Genomic DNA, 17,636 nt, shown 5'->3' with positions numbered 1-17,636 from the left:
GTATTTCTAGCAGCAGTTTCACTCAGATGCACTCCTCAGTTCAGGCTTGGTACTGCCTCTTCAGTGGGAAATTGAATTGTGCCAGCTCAGGAAATGCAGGACTCTACCCAGAGTTGAGGTAGGCTTTCTTGAGCTAAAGTGCCGAGAACCTCAGCCTCTGATGTCAGTGAGGATTTGACTACTCATGATATCGCTGACTATTTTGAAGCCAGTGGTGTGGCGCTGGCTCAACATTTGCTTGCAATATCTGGTTCTGATGCTCTTTCTTTTTCTTATTGTTATGAGATGAAACTTTATATCTTTATACCTCAAACTTACCTTGAGTAAGTTATATAGTCTGGTCTATATGGTTTATTGGTTCGCTGCCTGGTGGATTTGCTCTAATTTTACCTGAGCCATTTTTCTCCTCATGAACAAAGAGGTGTAATGACCCCAGAATCTCAGTTTCAGTACATCCTTGATAGTCAGCTCACTGAATTAGAAAAACACCATATTCCCTATTACTGTTCTTAAGTTCTGAAGCCCACTAGCCCAATTGTAATTATAGTTAAACTGTGGAATAGCTTTGCCAAACTTGGTGAAGCTAGCTAGAGTGGAGTGACCAAATGCTCGAGAAAACATGGTCCTGTGTGAGTGTTAGAGATAATACAGTATCTGGACCCAGGAGTTGTCTCTCACCTAACATGCATCCTGTGGATACATATATAGTAAAAAGTTTTAAAAATGGATTTTTAAAAAGGGATTTGGATTACAATTGATAAAAGTTGCAGCTAATATTTTTTATTATATGATATCAAAGACGTATATATTTTTACTACTACATTCATCTTTCTAAAAATAAAGTATCTCCCTCTAAACACAATCTAAGAGGTTGGTCTTATTAATAAAAATCAGAGTCAGATATTAGGGGGCAAAAGCTGAAAGATCAGAGAAAGAGAGCAGCCAGCCACTCGTTCTTAACAAAATCCTCAGACCAAAGCAGGCAAGATCCTGTCTCCATGAATCCTCGGACTGAATGCTCTGAGTTTATGTCTTATCCTGCCTTACATTCCTCTCTCCGCCCAGCCATATCACTCCTGTCTCCACCTCCCTAGTGCTGGGATCAAAGGTGTGTGCCACTACTGCATGGCCTCTACGGCTAACTCGTATGGCTTACTCTGCACTCTGATCTTCAAGCAAGTTTTATTTTTGATAGCACAAAGAAAACATCACAAGTTAGAAATGGGGATTTGAGGCTAATAGAGCAGCTATTGATTATGGAAGAAGAGAATCTTACAAACAAAGGAATAAATGAGTATGCAGAAGAGAGTTGTAAGTTGCCCAGCTACTTAAACAATACCTGGAAGCCTAATATACTGAATGGAGATTCCAGTAGCTCCTTGACTCAGGGGACAAAGGGTTTGGAGTTGATTACTCCCAGGATGAATAGACTTGGTAAACACAACAAAATGTTAATCAAAATTCTAGAAGGGGCATGCTTTAGCAGTACTAATTACATCCATGGCTGGAGAGATTGCTAAACAGTTACAATCATGTACTACTCCTGCCGAGAACCTGAATCCCACTCCAGAACCCATGTTGAGTACCTTACAACTCCTGTAACTCAGTTCCTGAGGAGCTTCTGGCTTCCATAGGCACTTGCACTCATGTGTACACACATAGACACAGACCACACACAGAGAGGGAGGGAGGGAGATGGGGTAGAGGATATACATAACTACAGGTCAGGCTTTGTGTCTCATGACTATTATCTCAGCACTCAGAATGCAGATAGGCAGATCTGTATGAGTTCAAAGCTATCATGATCTACATAGTGTATTCCAGGATAGCTAGGGCTACATATTGAGACCCTGTATCGAGAGAGAGAGAGAGAGAGAGAGAGAGAGAGAGAGAGAGAGAGAGAGAGAGAGAGAGAGAGAGAAGAAAAAACAAAATTAATTATGGCAGTGAAGCATTCAAGGGCTACCCAAAAAAGGGCAAAATTATTAGATGTTGAGAAAGGACTTCACAGTTCTTACACTTAGTGTTTTCACAGCAAAGCTGTGAAATATATGTTACATATATGGAAACCCAGGACTCAATAATGTCCCTAGGATTAAAAATAGAATAGTTAAAACTTATCCCACTAACACAGCTACAAACAAGGGCCAGCCTCCTGAAAACTGGCCTTCCATGTTAAAGGTAACTAATAAACTATCTAAACTAAACTTAGGTACTAACTATTCAGGACTGGACAGTCCCTGTTTGCATGAAGTACCTGGATTTTGCATGAAGTAACTGGGAACTTTGCCAAGAACTTGTCCTATATTTACCACCCTTTTTCAGCCACTGGCCTGACTTGCTCTTGATTAGTGCTGTGTCTCCCATATGGCTCAAGCTGATGTTCCTATAAAGCCTTCCCCTGTATTTCTCTGGATCTAATCTTGTCCTATATTTTCTGTAGCAAGGTTTCTTTTGGGCCGCCAGTGCCCCAAAATAACACAGACACTTATTTTGTTCCTCACTGCCCCTGGAATTTAAATTAATGCTTCTATTAATCCACATTTTGCCATGTGACTTTTTTTATCTCTCCATTCTGTACGTCTGACTCCCACTGTGTCTTGTTGGTGTCCTTGCTGCAATAGATTCTAACCGTGAGTCCCTTCCTCTGTCCAGAAGTTCCACCTATTCTCTCCTGCCTAGCTATTGGCCTTTCAGTTCTTTATTAAACCAATCATGTGCCTTAGGCAGGTGAGGCAAAACATAGATACATTTTAATGTAGTGTAAACAAATATCCCACAATGGCTTTCTGGATCTACAGTTTGGTAACTAACAATGGTACATTCTTGCCTTTTAGATAAAATAAGAAACCCTGAATTTATTCAGATAAAGCTAAATAACTGAATGCTTAATGCGGGCTAGAATAGCTGCATACTTTCAAACTACCTCTCCAAAAGATTATAATTTTTAATTATAAAGATGCAGTGTGGGCTCACGTTCTCTTATGGTAGACAACTCAAAGAAAACCACCTTATTCAAATGATCAAAGAAAAATCATTGATAGTAGGATGAGTTGAAATAATGCACCAACTGAGAAGATGCCACAAGAAAAGACTCTCCCAAAGATACACTTCTGAGTATGATGGTGTAAGGCCAGTTCACATTGTCACATGGCCTACAAATTGACACGCTTGTAACCTAAAGTGCCAAGGTTATGGAAGTCTAGGAAAGATTGAGGATTTGTTGCATATTTGAGAAAATACATTTCAAGTTGGATCTAGTCACATATCTAGAAGATACTTGGGGAACAAATTAAATTCAGGATTGAGGGTAGATGGTAATGATAAATTTATGTAAATTTTTTTATTCATAAGTGATTATGTTGTATGATGAAGCATGAGTTTAGTTGTTTGGTGACATAGCTGTTTTGCAAAAAGAGTTCTATGTGCTACACTTACAAGTCTTCTGTAAGCTAATGGTTGATTTAAAGTACAAAAAACAAGGTGTAGTTGTATTTCTATAAGTGCCAAACAACTGCAAAGTGAGCTTTTCAGAGCATATTTTTTGAAAATATGATATACTTGGGTAATAAATTTACTTTATGGATTAGAATGTTATAAATGCATTGCTATTTATAACAGAAATATACCATGTTTATGGTTGGAAATTCAGTATTGTTAAAATTATAGTTCTTACCAAATTGAACTATGGGTACAAAGTTGTCTGGATCTAAGTCCCAAACAGTTTGTGTGTGTGTGTGTGTGTGTGTGTGTGTGTGTGTGTGTGTCTGTAGAGATGGAAAAATAGACTTTACAGTTCGTATACAAATACAAAACATACTAGAAAAACTGCACCCACTATGTCAGAAGCATAGATGGGCATGTTGATACCTTCCCACAGTGTCAGAATTTATTGAATAACTATAAATTCACATTTTTTTTTCTGCAGTTTACTTAGAAGCTCTGATTTCCCTAGATAGCAAGCTGAGGCAAAACCAGGTTCTTATATTAGAATCTCAAGTTAACTTTTAGGCCATATATTACATATCACAATTAATCAATCAACCTATATAACAATCATATAATAATATAGCAATTAAAGAAATTGTAGCGAAGTTGAAGAATGGCTTCCTGAGAAATTGGGAAGCAGATATAGATGGCATTGAGACTCACCACAGATGGTATATAAGATAGTAAGAATCCGCCAGGAGGTTTATTGGCATCTTAGCTTCCAAAGTCTAGCTATTGAGGAGTCTCAGGGTAAAGAGAAGTTGCCCAGGCAAAGTATGGGATCCTGGAGGTTCTAGAACCAAGATCTAGACTAGGCCTTGGAGTAGGCCCAGTCAGCGGTAGGGACAGAGCCCAGCTAACTTCCTAGGGAAACTTGATGTGTATAGTGACTGGTCAGGTGACGGGATGTGAGGGTTATTGACAGCTCCTCTTTATGTGGTTCAGATGTGAGCATTGTGGGACCCCTTTCACTGTCTGGTATGCTCAGTAAGCTCTCAGGCCTAGTTTTCCTGGTGTGATTTTAAAAAATATGCCATGTGCTCATATAGGCCTGTTTTACTTTGAGAGGTTTATTGGATTTTACTTGTTCAACTTTTAGGAATAAATTAATTTTGTGTCTTGAAGGTAATACAAGAGAGATAATATACTTCTTTTTAAACTTGCATGTGCCAGCTGGGTGGTGGCAGCACACCTGTGTCAGGGTCTGATGCCCCAACATAAACTATTTTTCCCTCTCTGAACCAGCATGGAGGTGCGGGAATAATTGAGACACAGTTCACACAACAATATCGGAAGGGAGTCTCAGGGTTCATTCAAATCCTGAAGATCACTCACGTTTATGATCCAAACACCTTTTATCCCCCAAGGTAAACTGGCGTGGAAGTTCATTAACATTCTGTTTCTGGGGTAGCAGGACTACAGTCAAGTGCGCAGCTGTCGCTAGCTTGGAATGGACACCTTTTCTCAGGAGATCTACATGATTCCAAAGCAGAGAAGCAGCACACCCTGCACAGCCTGTCTGGAAGGGTGCGGGACTGCTCCAGACACTAACCATGGCCCGGGAGCTTGACTGGCAAACCATGTAGAAATTTGGGCCTACAGTGGCACAAGTCTGTAATCTCAGCACTTGAAAGGCAGAGACAGACAGATCTCTGTGAGTTTGAGGTCAGCTTGGTCTGAATAGGGAGTTCCAGAACATCCAGGACTGTTAAACAGAGAAGCCCTGCCTCAATAAATAAATAAATAAACAAACAAATAAATTGCATGCGTCTGTGTGTGTGTACATGTTAGTGGACATTTAAATGCAGGTTCAAGTGTGTATGCAGGTGGAAGCCAAAGTTCAACCTTGGGTGTTTTCCTCAATTGTTTCTCTGCCTTATTTTTTACCTAGGCTGGTTACTGGCTATCTCCACAGTCCCAACCCACTCCCAGTTATGGAGTTACAGGAATGCACTGCTTTGCCTGTCTTTTTACATTTGCCAACTGAGTCATTTCCATGTTTAGGTGCCCAATAAGGTGCAGAGTCTTCTTGCCATTGTGTTTTCACTTAGAATGTAGTCAAGTGATACTTGTAAAATGGAGTCTCTAAGGACAAGGCAATCTTTTAAAAGTTTTAACAATAAGGAATAACTTAGAGCAGTCTGATCTCAACAATAACCCCATCCATTTCTCTAAAAAGAAGTCATGAAAGTACCTGAGAAGCTGAGGATTCCTTTCTTCCACCCAGCTCTTATTGCTAGGATGCAAGCTCCTTGCTGGCTTGGGAGGCTGAGTGCAGAGCTCTGGTCATCCCGGTTCTGCTTTGCTTGTAGAGTTAGGGTTCCATGCTGTTAGAGGGAGGCTGAGAAGCCAGAGATTGCTGCCTTTACTCAGCACCCTGCCAGCTAAGCAGGGGCACTTCAGTTGAATCTTGCTACTGTCCTCACTATCAGCTCTAGGACATGGAACTTGAGGTGCTTTTGGTTTTGTTTTTTATTTTTGCTTTTTGTTTGGTTCATAAGAATAGAGAAATCTCAAGCACTCACCAACAGAACTAATTGTATTTGAAACAGTTTTAGGTACTGTAGAGATTGTGAGGAGTATGCAAAATAATTTGCAAAATAAGCAAATTTTTGGATGTAGGCAACTTAAAAGTCCTCCTGGGTGTAGTAGTAGTTTGGGTATTTGACCCCCATAAACTCATAGGGAGTGGCACTATTAGGAGGTGTGGCCTTGTTAGAGGAGACTGAATGACTTAATGCGCTTTTAATCCAGACCTTGAGGTGGAAGGCACACCTTCTATTGGAAGTATGTCATTGTGGGGGTGGGTTTTGAGGGTTTTTCTCAAGCTTCATTTAGTGTGAAAGTTTACTTCCTGTTGCCTCTGAGTCAAGATGTAAGCACTCTTAGCTCCAGCACCACATCTCATCTGCCTGCAGGCTGCCATGCTCCCTGCCACATGGACTGAACCTCTGAACTGTAAGCCAGCCACCACAATTAAATGTTTCCTTTAGAAGAGTTTACTGTGGTCATAGTATCTTTTTACAGCAATAAGGAACCCAAAATAAGACATGGGTTAAGAATAGATCTCAAATACTGTCCTCAAACTACTCATTTAAGAGCCTGAATTTATTGGATCAGACTATGGGACAATTAGTGCCCCAGAATATCATTGGAAACAATTGAGCAATCAGATAGCAATTAGTGGAGCCTAGCAGCTGTTTGTAATACTAGCAGAGGTAGAGAACCTAGCCAGTGAGGGAAATTTGTGCAAATTATAGGACTCTGTTCTCTGAGGAGCAGCATTGAAGAGATGCTTCAAATCAGATAGACTTGACTAATAGCCAGGCCAGTCTATTAAATAAGGAAAAACAAAACATAAAAAAATAAAGCCAAGTGAGGTATGTAGCTTATGCCTGAAATTCCAACAGCTAGGAGTCTGAGGCAGGAGAATCACAATGAGTTTGAGGACAGCCTCTGATGCCAGGTAAGACTCTCAAACAAAACAAAACAAATCTTGCCAGGGTGGACATCAGGGAGTTGAAGTCAGTTCCTAATTTGAATCTTCCACAAAATCAGAAAATAAAAAAATAACTAGGAAGACTGATATAACAAACTATAAATATGTACTTTCGAGACAGAAATATAAGGCGATAACTGTAGCAACATTTTAGATGTGGAACATGCAGTTGCCCCTCAGTATCCATGGGAGTAGGGGACTGGAGGACATAAACACTGCCTGCAGACAAGAGCCAGTAGACGCTTGTCTCCTTTACAAGTGGTTTGCTGTGCTGTATATAACTTGTAGATGATCTCCTGAAATGTTAAATCTTTGCTAGATTGCTCATAGTATCTTACACAATGTAAAGTATTATATTGTGTTGCTTATGGAATAATAACAAAGACAAAAGTGTACAAGTTCAGTTCATACACAAACTTTCTCCCAAATAGCCATTGCAGCAAAAAGAGATAACTAATTCAAAGCAAATAGAAGAGAGGGAAGTAATAAATATTAGAAAACATGATAAAAATATCATGCCAACAACAGAAAAATCAGTGAAAGCAAAAATGCTCTTTGAAAAGAACAACAAATCAATAAGCCTTAAAAAGGCATAAATCTATAAAACCTGGAGTGATATAGAAGATATGGCTTTTGAATTAAAATGAATCACAAGAGAATACTACAAACAACATACTATTAACTGGGTGTTAAAATTTCCTAAGCATATAACTGGGCATCGTGGCCATGGGTATAATCCCAGCACTTAAGTTGTGAGGCAGTGGGATTATAAGGTTGAGGTTAGCCTAGACTATTTAATGACAACCTGTGGGTTTTTTTTTTTTAAAGTGAGCGAGAAGAAAAGAATTCCTTGAATGATATGAAGTACTGAAATCGACTCAAGAAGAAACAGATTTCTGTTGTTATTACTGGTGATGATCTCAGGGAAGTAGAGGCATACTTGAAGAGAACTCAAGGCCCAAGTGTCTTTGCTGGTGAATATAACCAAACTTTTAAAGAAGAATTAATAACAAAATTTTCACAAATTTGTCCAAAAAATAGAAAACACTTCCCAACATGTCCTCTGAGGTCAGTATTATCTTGGTGTACAAACCAGACAAAAACATCATAAGAAAACTCAAACTAACATCTCTTGTGAATAAAGTGCAAAATTCCTCAACAAAATTATACCAAACTGAATCCAGAAATAAGTAAGAAGGATTATATAGCATGTCCAAGTAGGATTAATCCTAGGAGTACAAGATTGTCTTAAAGACCTAGAATCAACATACTGAACCAGTAGAATAAAATATTATGTGATCTTCTAAATAAACACAGAGAAAGCATTGACTAAAACTCAACATTCATTTGTGATGAAAAGCATCCACTAAAACAGGCAAGGAAGTGAACTTTTCAACCAGTTAAAAGCATATATGAAGAACAAAACAGAACCCCACAGTGAACATAATACTTAGTAATGAAAGACAAAATGCTTCTATCCTAAAATCAGAAACATGAACTGAATATCCATGCTTACAACTTTATTAACACTGTAGGGTGGGAAAGATCACAAAAGGTCTATAGATTGCAAAGTAGGAAGAAAACTTTTAAGAGGACATGATCTTATAAAGCCCTAAGGAGTTCATTAAACACTGTTAGAATTGATAATCAGGTTAAGCAAAATTGCAGGATATAAGAACAACATACAACTAAGTTTTGATATTCTTGCAGTGAACATCTGGAAAGTAAATTAAGAAGATAATTCCATTTAGCTTAGACTAAAAAGAATAAAATGTTTGACAATAAAAGAAGTATAAAGCAACACATTGTTGAAAGGATGAAAGTGACCCGAGTGTTGAAATAAGAGCGGCGGGGCTGTGTCCCCAGCACCCCAGCCGCCTGCTAGCTTATGCCCGAAATAACAACACACAAACTGTATTCATTTAAAGACCGCTTGGCCCATTTCTATTAATGTGTGTAAGCACCCCAAGGTGCGCTTACCAGGAAGATTCTAGCCTATGTCCATCCTGGGTCGGAGCTGCCTGGGAGAGCGGAGCCTGGCGTCTCTGCTCCAGAGAGCAGAGCTGTCAAGTCTCTCCAGAAGCAGAGCAGAGTCTGAGCTCACTTCCTCTTCCTTCCAGCATCCTATTCTGTTTACTCCTCCCATCTATGTTTTAACCTATCAGGGCCAGCCAAGCAGTTTCTTTATTGCTTAACCAATGAAATCAACAGATTGATATATGACACTCCCACATCACCCGAGTAAATGGAAAAATATAGCATCTTCATGAAATGTTAGGGGTGGCAATATACCTAGATTGGATATCAGATTTAGTATGCATTCCTTCTCAAAACTTCAGTCATGTCTGTAGAATTAGCAAGGTCTCCTCAGCATTCAGGTGGAAACTTAAAGGGGAAAACTGCAATAGTTTTGAAAAAAGAATAAAGATCGAAGACTCACTTCTTGATTTCAAAATGTATTGTAAGTCAGGTTCATACATGTGTACCAACTACTTGAGAGGCAGGAAAAGGGGTGCTTGGGCCCAAGAGTTGAAAGCCAGTCTGGTCAATAATAAGACTTTAATAAAAAAAAATTCTACAATACTATTCTGATTGTAAAAATTTGACTTCAGTGTAGACATACAATTGATGTGGTCAGTAAAATAGAACCAAGAGTCCAGAAATGATTGCATTTACAATCAACTAGTTTTTCAGCAAGAGTGACAATAATGAACAGTTTTTCAACTAATGGCTTTCTAACAACTGCATAGCTATATGCTAAAATATGAATTTGGGCCATGCCTCACAACATAAACAAAAGTTAAATCTAAACTAAATGGATCAAAGACTGAAGGTCAGACCTAAAACTATAAAAGTCTCAGACAACAACATTGGCATTTTTTTTGTGGCATTGACTTCTATAATAATTTCTTACATATGGCATCAAAAACACAAGCAACCAAAGGTAAATAAATTGGATTTTCTGGTACTTGGGAAAATTAAATTGATTAGAGACTTCACAAGTCTAAATAAACAAAATCATTGAATTTTGTATTCGAAGTGGGTGAATTCATGGTGTATTAATTGTATCTCAAAAAACAGTCAGTAAGAGTGAAAACTAATGTGTATCCCACAGCAGAAAATGTAGAAATGTTTAGTGAGTCTTTTAAACATGCAAAATAATACTATATATCCAGAAAATTACAACTAAAACTATGATGAGATGTTCTGCTACATGCCAAACAGAATGAAGACTAAGGATGGCTATTGGTTGACTTCTAGAGTCTTACTAGCTTCTACTGTGTCTGCTTTTCATTACAGCACTTTGATTTTTTCTGCCAGGTTTGCGGCTATCTGTGTATCTACTGATACTTGAATTATTGGCTGCTGCCCTACAGCCCCTCAGTCAGTGCCCCACTGACCACTCAGGCCGCAGTCTGGCAAGGCTTGTGTCCCCCACCCCCACCTGCTGCTGATGTGATGAGTAGGTTTAAATCAAGTCTCTGTTGTTCTATTTATAAATAAGACCCAGAAGTCAAAGGCTGGGGTGAAAACCTGCGAGTTCAGAGAGGCTGAATAACAGCTATTTGACCTAGCTTTTTGGCCAGAGACACCACAAAAGACAAGTCTCTTACCTCCTCCTAGAACCAAGAGAGCTCAAACTCTAGTCCCTGCCCTTGTCTTCCTGTGCAACTTCTCTGTTCAAATGGCTAGCTTCTTCTGGTCAGCTGGTCACTGGCTCTGCCCCCTGATTCAGGGTATAACTTTATTGGGCAGTCTCAGGAGTGTCAGAGTGTGATCAAAACATCCCACAACAGAACTTACTGTGACTTCTGTTAGATTTCTTGCGCTGCCTCAGTTTCTGCTTTACCACCGTGAAAGCCTGGGCAACTGGGTAGAATTGCCTATAAACTATGTAACATGCATATACCTATAAAATACTGATTGTTATTAATGTCCAAGCCATTTATCTCAGAAGTAGGAAAATAGGTAACTTGATGTATTAACCTTGTCTTCTTGGATTTATATTATCTTTTTCTTGAGTCTCCCCAGCAATGAAAAAGCACTTCTTATATCCCAAGCAATAGTAATTCACAAATAGTTGTTTCAGTTTAATAGATAAAGAATTGGAGATCAGAAACTTAGTTGTTTACAACAGTAGAACTATTGTCTAGTTACAAAGCTCACCTTCGTCCAGATGTGTCACATTGTCTCTGAGAAGAAATATATTGGAGGTTTTTTTTGTTGTGTTTTTGTTTTACACTAGACTGTCTTTGGGGATTTAATGATTGTTTTTGGAGAGGGGAACCATCATTGAGAAGACAACAAGAGAACAATGGGGCAAGGAATATAAGCAAAGTTCATGATACAGAGAAAGATGTCAGAATGTATTGAGTGCTGCATACAGGCATTTGTGGTGGGTGTCGTGTGATGACTATATTGGTCTTGATGCTTAAAAATGCAGTGTAGCAGAAAAGGGAGTACAACTAGCATTAGGAATACAGCAAGAAAATTATATGGGTACTGTGCTGATAACATGAGGAAGAGGTTGGCTCTGCTGAAGTGGGACGTAGAAGATGAAATGATTGAATCGCACATTTGAGACTGTGGGAGTTTGACCATTCATATATAGGTGTATATTTCTGAGCTGTGACTATGTAAATTTAGACATATGTCAGTAACTACTTAAAACAAAAAAAATGCATTGTTCATTTATAGGAATGTTGTGTTTTATGCCTTTTAAATAATTAGCTTTGTGTTCAGATAAATTAAAAACCCTTGGCAAAATACAGAAACCTTGGAAAGGAAATGTTCTTTGTGGATAGCCTCCAATGAAACTAGAGTTTAATTTTTTGAAAAAGTTATTGTCTGTACAGTTTTAAATACTTTATGATTTTAATCTTTATTATCTAAATTCATCCATTGTTAGGTCTTCAAGTAATATCTTAATACAAATGATTAGTGTTTCCTTCCCCCAAAATAGGCAGTCCCCCTTTTTATTCAGCCTTTTTGTCTCCTCTTTCATTACCTCACTTGTGATAATGGGGCAAATTGAAGAAAAATGTGATCTTTGGATTTTGAATACTTCCTTCAGCCATGTTGTACTGCTTTTTCTCCATATTCTTTTTTATTCCATGCGTTATGGAACCATAAGAATGCTACATGCTGCCTAGCAATACATCTTTTAAAGTGTGCCCAGACAATTCTGGAATATAGAGAATCTATTTATAGCTCTTAGCAATTGACAACCATTGCATATGGCAAGATAGGATTTTGCATGTGTTTTGTTTGGGGTTTGTGTGGGATAGGGAATGTTGGTCAGCATATGGCTGATGTTTGATACTCTACAGTAAGTTACACACTGGTGGCAGAGGTCTTTGGAAAAGTATTCTTAAGTTTGTGTGAATTTTGTGTCATAGTTTTAATGGTGGTACTCGTTGCACATTAATTTGATTGGTTTGGGGTGATCATTGTGTTAGGAAATTGTATGAAAATATGAAACTAATAATGCTTTTTATGAAACTGCCATTTCTGAGAGTTCTGCAAAAATATTCATGGTTAACCCAAAGTGATTAAAAGGAGTTATTTCCTTTCATTTATGAATGCAAGTCAAAGAAAGAAAAATATATTTCATTTTTAGATTATATAAATGGTGGAGAACTTTTTACTCATCTTTCTCAAAGAGAGCGTTTTACAGAGCACGAAGTGCAGATCTATGTTGGAGAAATCGTGCTTGCCCTGGAACACCTGCACAAGGTAAGGTGCTTCATCTTTGGAGTTTGCTTTTGTTTGAACAGTCTGTTAACTGAGGTGTTGAGGGAGCTAAGCAAGTTGATGTTTTCACAGGTTGTCTTGGGGATTATGAATGTTACTGTGTTCTCATTTTCATAGCTTCTTTCTGAAAATGTTTGCTTTTTGCTGGACCTAGTGCAGCATGCCTATAATCCCAGCTCTTGGGAGGCTGAAGCAGGAAGATCATGAATTGAAGGCCTGAGTTACAAAGTGAGGTCGGGCCCCAACTCAATAAATGAAATAAAATAAATTCTAACCTGAGCTTTTTTCTTTTTGATGGTCTTCATGAAGAAACCCCTGTACTTTGCTTATTATAAAATATGAGAATAAAAGCTGTTGGTTGTTAAAATGAAGCCCCAAGTTGTAAAATGTGTTTTCTTAGTTGTGACTTGCTCCATGGCACAATCCGTCCATCTGTCCTCAGACTTCCTGATTTTGCTATTGGTTCAGGGTTATTTCCCTCCCTCCTGTGTTAACTTCCTTCCGCACCTGCCCTGTTCCTGCTCATTGCCTCCAAGTAACAGGAGCTCAGATACTGAAACCTTTACCTAAACATTGTATCTATGGTCATGTTGCAATTCTGTACACATCAGTTTAAACTTGTATTATTACAGATATCCTTAACCTTGATTCATGAAATTTTGAGTAACTTATTTAAGTTATTGGAGAAGTGGACAGTTTCTATGTTGTGTCTCAGTGTGTATGGTTTTCTTCAGAAGTAGAAAATGCTAAAGTAATTTATCTCAAAGGTGTATGCAAGCTCATAAAGGAACAAAAGTGATTTGAGTCCAAAATCCAAAAGTTCAGATATGAAGCCACTCTTTGTTATGTTTGTCAGCCCTCCCTTCACTTATTACAAACAGATTAAAATAATACATATACAACACAGAAAAAAAAGAGGTGAGAATTGAAGGAAAATGGCAAGGAAGACATCTTCAAGGGGCAGAGAGTTTTGATAAGAAATTGAGTCAAAGATATAGATGGTAGATGAGAAAGATTGAGAAAAAATTCTGGAAGATACAGGAAAATAGGCAGGAGTCAAGAAACAGCAGGTCCAGCCCAGGACAGAGACAAGTCCTGACAGAAGCACCTGTATTGACAGGTGGGGGGCGACATTAGAATGTTTAGAAAATACCAGCACCTGGGAGCTGTAGGGGTCAGGTTGTGATGAGAGAGCAGTTTTACATAGTGAGATCCTGTCACAAGCGAAGAGTAAATGAAGATGTCTGGGAGGCAGGAAGAGAAGAGACCGGCAGTGGGAGGAAGAGCGGGGCCAGTGAACAGCCATTTGTGCTGCTTTCGATAGAATCTTCACTGTGGTGACAAGCTTCATGCCTATGCTTTCTTTTGTGTGATAAGATTTGGCTTAAACATCTTTATATCAAAAATGTTACTGTTCAGAATAAGCTACAAGACCTTTGAAACATAATTAGATATAATGTTTTAAAATACAAAAATGACAGTAAAATTGACTATAAACTCAAAAGTAAAAGCAAAACACAAAGCCAAATGGGTAAGCTAGAAAACACAGTCTATAATTTATATAATAATTCAATTCTGTTCATTTTGTTTTACCAGATTGGCCTTAGATTCACAGAGCTGTGCCTGCCTCTGCCTCCTGAGTGCTGGGATTAAAGGTGTGCGCCACCACCACCCAGCACTGGTACTGATTCTTGTAAGGAGATAAAAGTACAGATTTATTTGGAAGTGATGAAGTAAATTGGATAGTAAACAGTTTGTCTCTAAAAATCTTTTCCAAAGAGGTTGTTCAGATGCAGAGTGCTGCAGGTTGTTAGGTAAACATAGTGCTTCAAATCAGATGTCTTCGGTACACGCTCTTAAGTGTTTTCCTTCTATCTTTCTTGAAAACCACTGAAGCTTTCATAGGAAAATTGCCTACTGTTTGTTTTGTTTTTGAGGGCGATATAATTTTTGTCTTGAGAGATTACTAGAAATCTGCTTTTTCCTATATTGGATGTTGAAGAAAACAATTTTTTAAAGTATCAAAGCTCTTGATCCATGCTGATATAACTGAAAATATTGAAGTGGCAGGCACCTCTTAGATTTTTATAGTGGGTAGTTGACATGTTTTACTGTACTGCTTACATGAAAAACAAAATAGAGAGGCAGACAGTCTTGAACGGTGTAACAGTTCACTCAGTGATGGGCTGTATTTGACAGTGATCCCATAAGATTGCAATGGAGCTAAAAAAAATTCCTTTCACTTGGTGGTTATGTAGCTATCAGCTCCGTACCTGTTCATGTGTTGCTGGTGTAAATAAGCTGGCTGAGCTACCACTCATAATAATGGACCACATATCGTTATGTATGGCATAGTAAAACCTGATAATGGTCAAAAGCCAAACATTCTTCTGGTTTAAATATTTAATATATATTTCGCTCATCATTTTAGAGGGTTTCCTATAAACCACTCTACTCTGTTTCAATGGCAGCAGCTTCGTATGTCTCATGTTTGACCTGGTCATTTTTACTTGGTTTGCCCACTTGCTGTTTGTTCACTGTGGCCTCAGGAGGAATAGGATACACATATTTTTCACTATGCCCCTTGATGTGCACTCCATGATGCTTGTACAGTCAAAATAATCTCATAGCTTACTTCCAGATCATACCTTGTTGTAAATCAATGCATGACATGTTATTTAATGATTTGCTTTGCTAAATTAGAACTAAACATCAAAATTAACCTGTGCTCTTTAACCTTTATGTTTAAGAACTTGTTATTTTAAAAGCCTTTATTAATTGCCTGTTTGACATATTGCATCATACAGGATACTAGATAAGTGCATAAAATCTTAAACAGCGGACAGTGTAAATATATTAAGGCAAAGGGTAAATACCTAGAAAACATTAGTAATTTGCAGATAAATGCGTAGTTTGAAAACAGAAATGATCAACATAGGATATGATGGCTCCTTAGGAAGGTTTGCTGAAGCCATTGCAGAGTTGTGGGCAAGAACTGGCCAAGAAAAACCATGAAGATAATTTGGAATTAGCGTTCATTAAGGAGAATAGAGACAGCTGGGCGGTGGTGGCGCACACCTTTAGTCCCAGCACTCGGGAGGCAGAGGCAGGCGGATCTCTGTGAATTCGAGGCCAGCCTGGTCTACAGGAGCTAGTTCCAGGACAGGCTCCAAAGCTACAGAGAAACCCTGTTTCAAAAAAATAAAAAAAAAATGGAATAGAGACAGAAAGAGTTAATAGTCAACAGGGAGACCCCAAAGAAGCTGGTTCCAGGGCTAGACCCTTGTTACACAGAACTAAGATACATTCAGAGAGCTTTGGGAAAGCTAGCACTTGAGCCCCAGGAGTTTCTAAGAGCCTCAGAATCCTGAAGAGGAATCTCCTCAAAGGTAAATAAATGCTGTTTTAATTGATTTGGAAATTGTCTTAAAATTATTTTGTTTTGTTTTGTTTTTACAGTTGGGGATTATATACCGTGACATTAAACTTGAAAATATTCTACTTGATTCTAACGGCCATGTGGTGCTGACAGATTTTGGTCTGAGTAAGGAGTTTGTGGCTGATGAAGTGAGTATTATATTTTAATTTGAAGTTAATAATAACAGAATGAAAACAAGGATGAAAAGTTATTTGCCAATAAACATTTAATAGAGCAGTAGTACTGTGTGGGTTACAAAAGTCTGTGCAGATTTGTTCAAGGTAATAATTGATATGAATGGACTGTTGAGATTTTTATTTTAATATTACCATAGAACCATCCTATTAAAATTATAGTAAACCTCTCTGTATATCAGACTTCTCCACTTCGACATTGTACCCTTCTCCATAAAATGTGTCAGGTATAACTAATATTTAAAATAACCCTTTTTACCCATTAGGAGAATGGCTTGAGTGATGAACAAAAAGAAACCAAAGTGAAACACACTTAGTTTACATTGTAATTACCAACTTAAGACCCTTAGAGTTCACTGGGAAGGGTGACAGTACCTACCGGATCTAACACTTTATAATCAGACATTGTTATGCTGACTGTAGATATGAACAAAAGGTCCTACAGTTACAGTGTTAGTTAGGGATTGTTTAATATCACAGGTGCCTCCAATTGCATTTAAAGCTATATGTCTACTAATTATAATCAAGTGCTATTTTTATGTAGAAGTTATGATAAAGTTGTATTTTCAAGTACTAATTATTCAAAAGAACAGTTTATTTGGAGGCCAGTTTTGTTTCTGTCCAGAAAATTATTGATTTAGAACATAGAGTCATAGTAAGAGTTTTGTAGCTGGCTGGTGGTGGCGCTCGCCTTTAATCCCAGAACTCTGGAGGCAGAGGTAGGCTGATCTCCGTGAGTTTGAGACGAATGTGGTCTACAAAGCAAGTTGCAGGACAGCCAGGCTGTTAAACAGAGAAACACTGTCTTGAAAAACAAAAATAACAAAAAAAAAAAAAAAAAGAGTTTTGTAATATAGGACTTGCCTGAATAAAACACATCAGTATTGTGTTCCAGATTAAGTATAGGTCAAGCAACCCTAACCAAAAATTTTGAGTGCCAACATAATATTACAAATGGAAAATGCCGTACTTGCCATCCTGTGATGTGCCACAGTCAAAACACAGACACAGAACATAGTTTATTCTGTGTCCCCGAGGAACAAGAGACTGTCAGTTGTGATACATCTTTTGCATGAACACACAGATCCCCAGTACAGACCCCGACCCACAGGAGGTAGTAAGATCAGACAGATGGCAGCTTCATGCACAAGAACAGGTTCTCAATGGTCCACTCTCCATGTGCAGCCCAAAGCTGTATACATTGCCCACTTTATTTTATTTTAATTTTGATTTATTCTCTGTTGTGTGATGTAAAGATATATTGGGAATCCCAGAGGAGCTG

General features: G+C 38.2%; 1 protein-coding gene across 7 annotated transcripts in view; it reads left to right on the top strand.

Moving 5' to 3' along the window:
* Positions 1-17,636, top strand: part of Rps6ka5 (ribosomal protein S6 kinase A5) — a 170,349-nt gene that overhangs the window by 87,805 nt on the left and 64,908 nt on the right. For 5 of the 7 annotated variants that reach the window (XM_050151453.1, XM_050151452.1, XM_050151451.1 and 2 more), the window contains 2 exons: positions 12,609-12,724; positions 16,202-16,309. The exons of 1 other annotated variant lie outside the window; for it this stretch is intronic. In XM_050151453.1, the coding sequence (XP_050007410.1) occupies positions 12,609-12,724; positions 16,202-16,309 (224 nt within the window). The remainder of the gene's footprint in view (positions 1-12,608; positions 12,725-16,201; positions 16,310-17,636) is intronic. One more of the 7 variants, XM_050151456.1, reaches the window with a different exon arrangement.

The sequence above is a fragment of the Alexandromys fortis genome, unplaced genomic scaffold, assembly GCF_014885135.2.
Source record: "Alexandromys fortis isolate MF-2015 unplaced genomic scaffold, M_Fortis_MF-2015_v1.1 scaffold_63, whole genome shotgun sequence".
In the NCBI taxonomy this organism is placed as follows: domain Eukaryota; kingdom Metazoa; phylum Chordata; class Mammalia; order Rodentia; family Cricetidae; genus Alexandromys; species Alexandromys fortis.
This window is presented reverse-complemented; position numbering and strand designations above follow the sequence as displayed.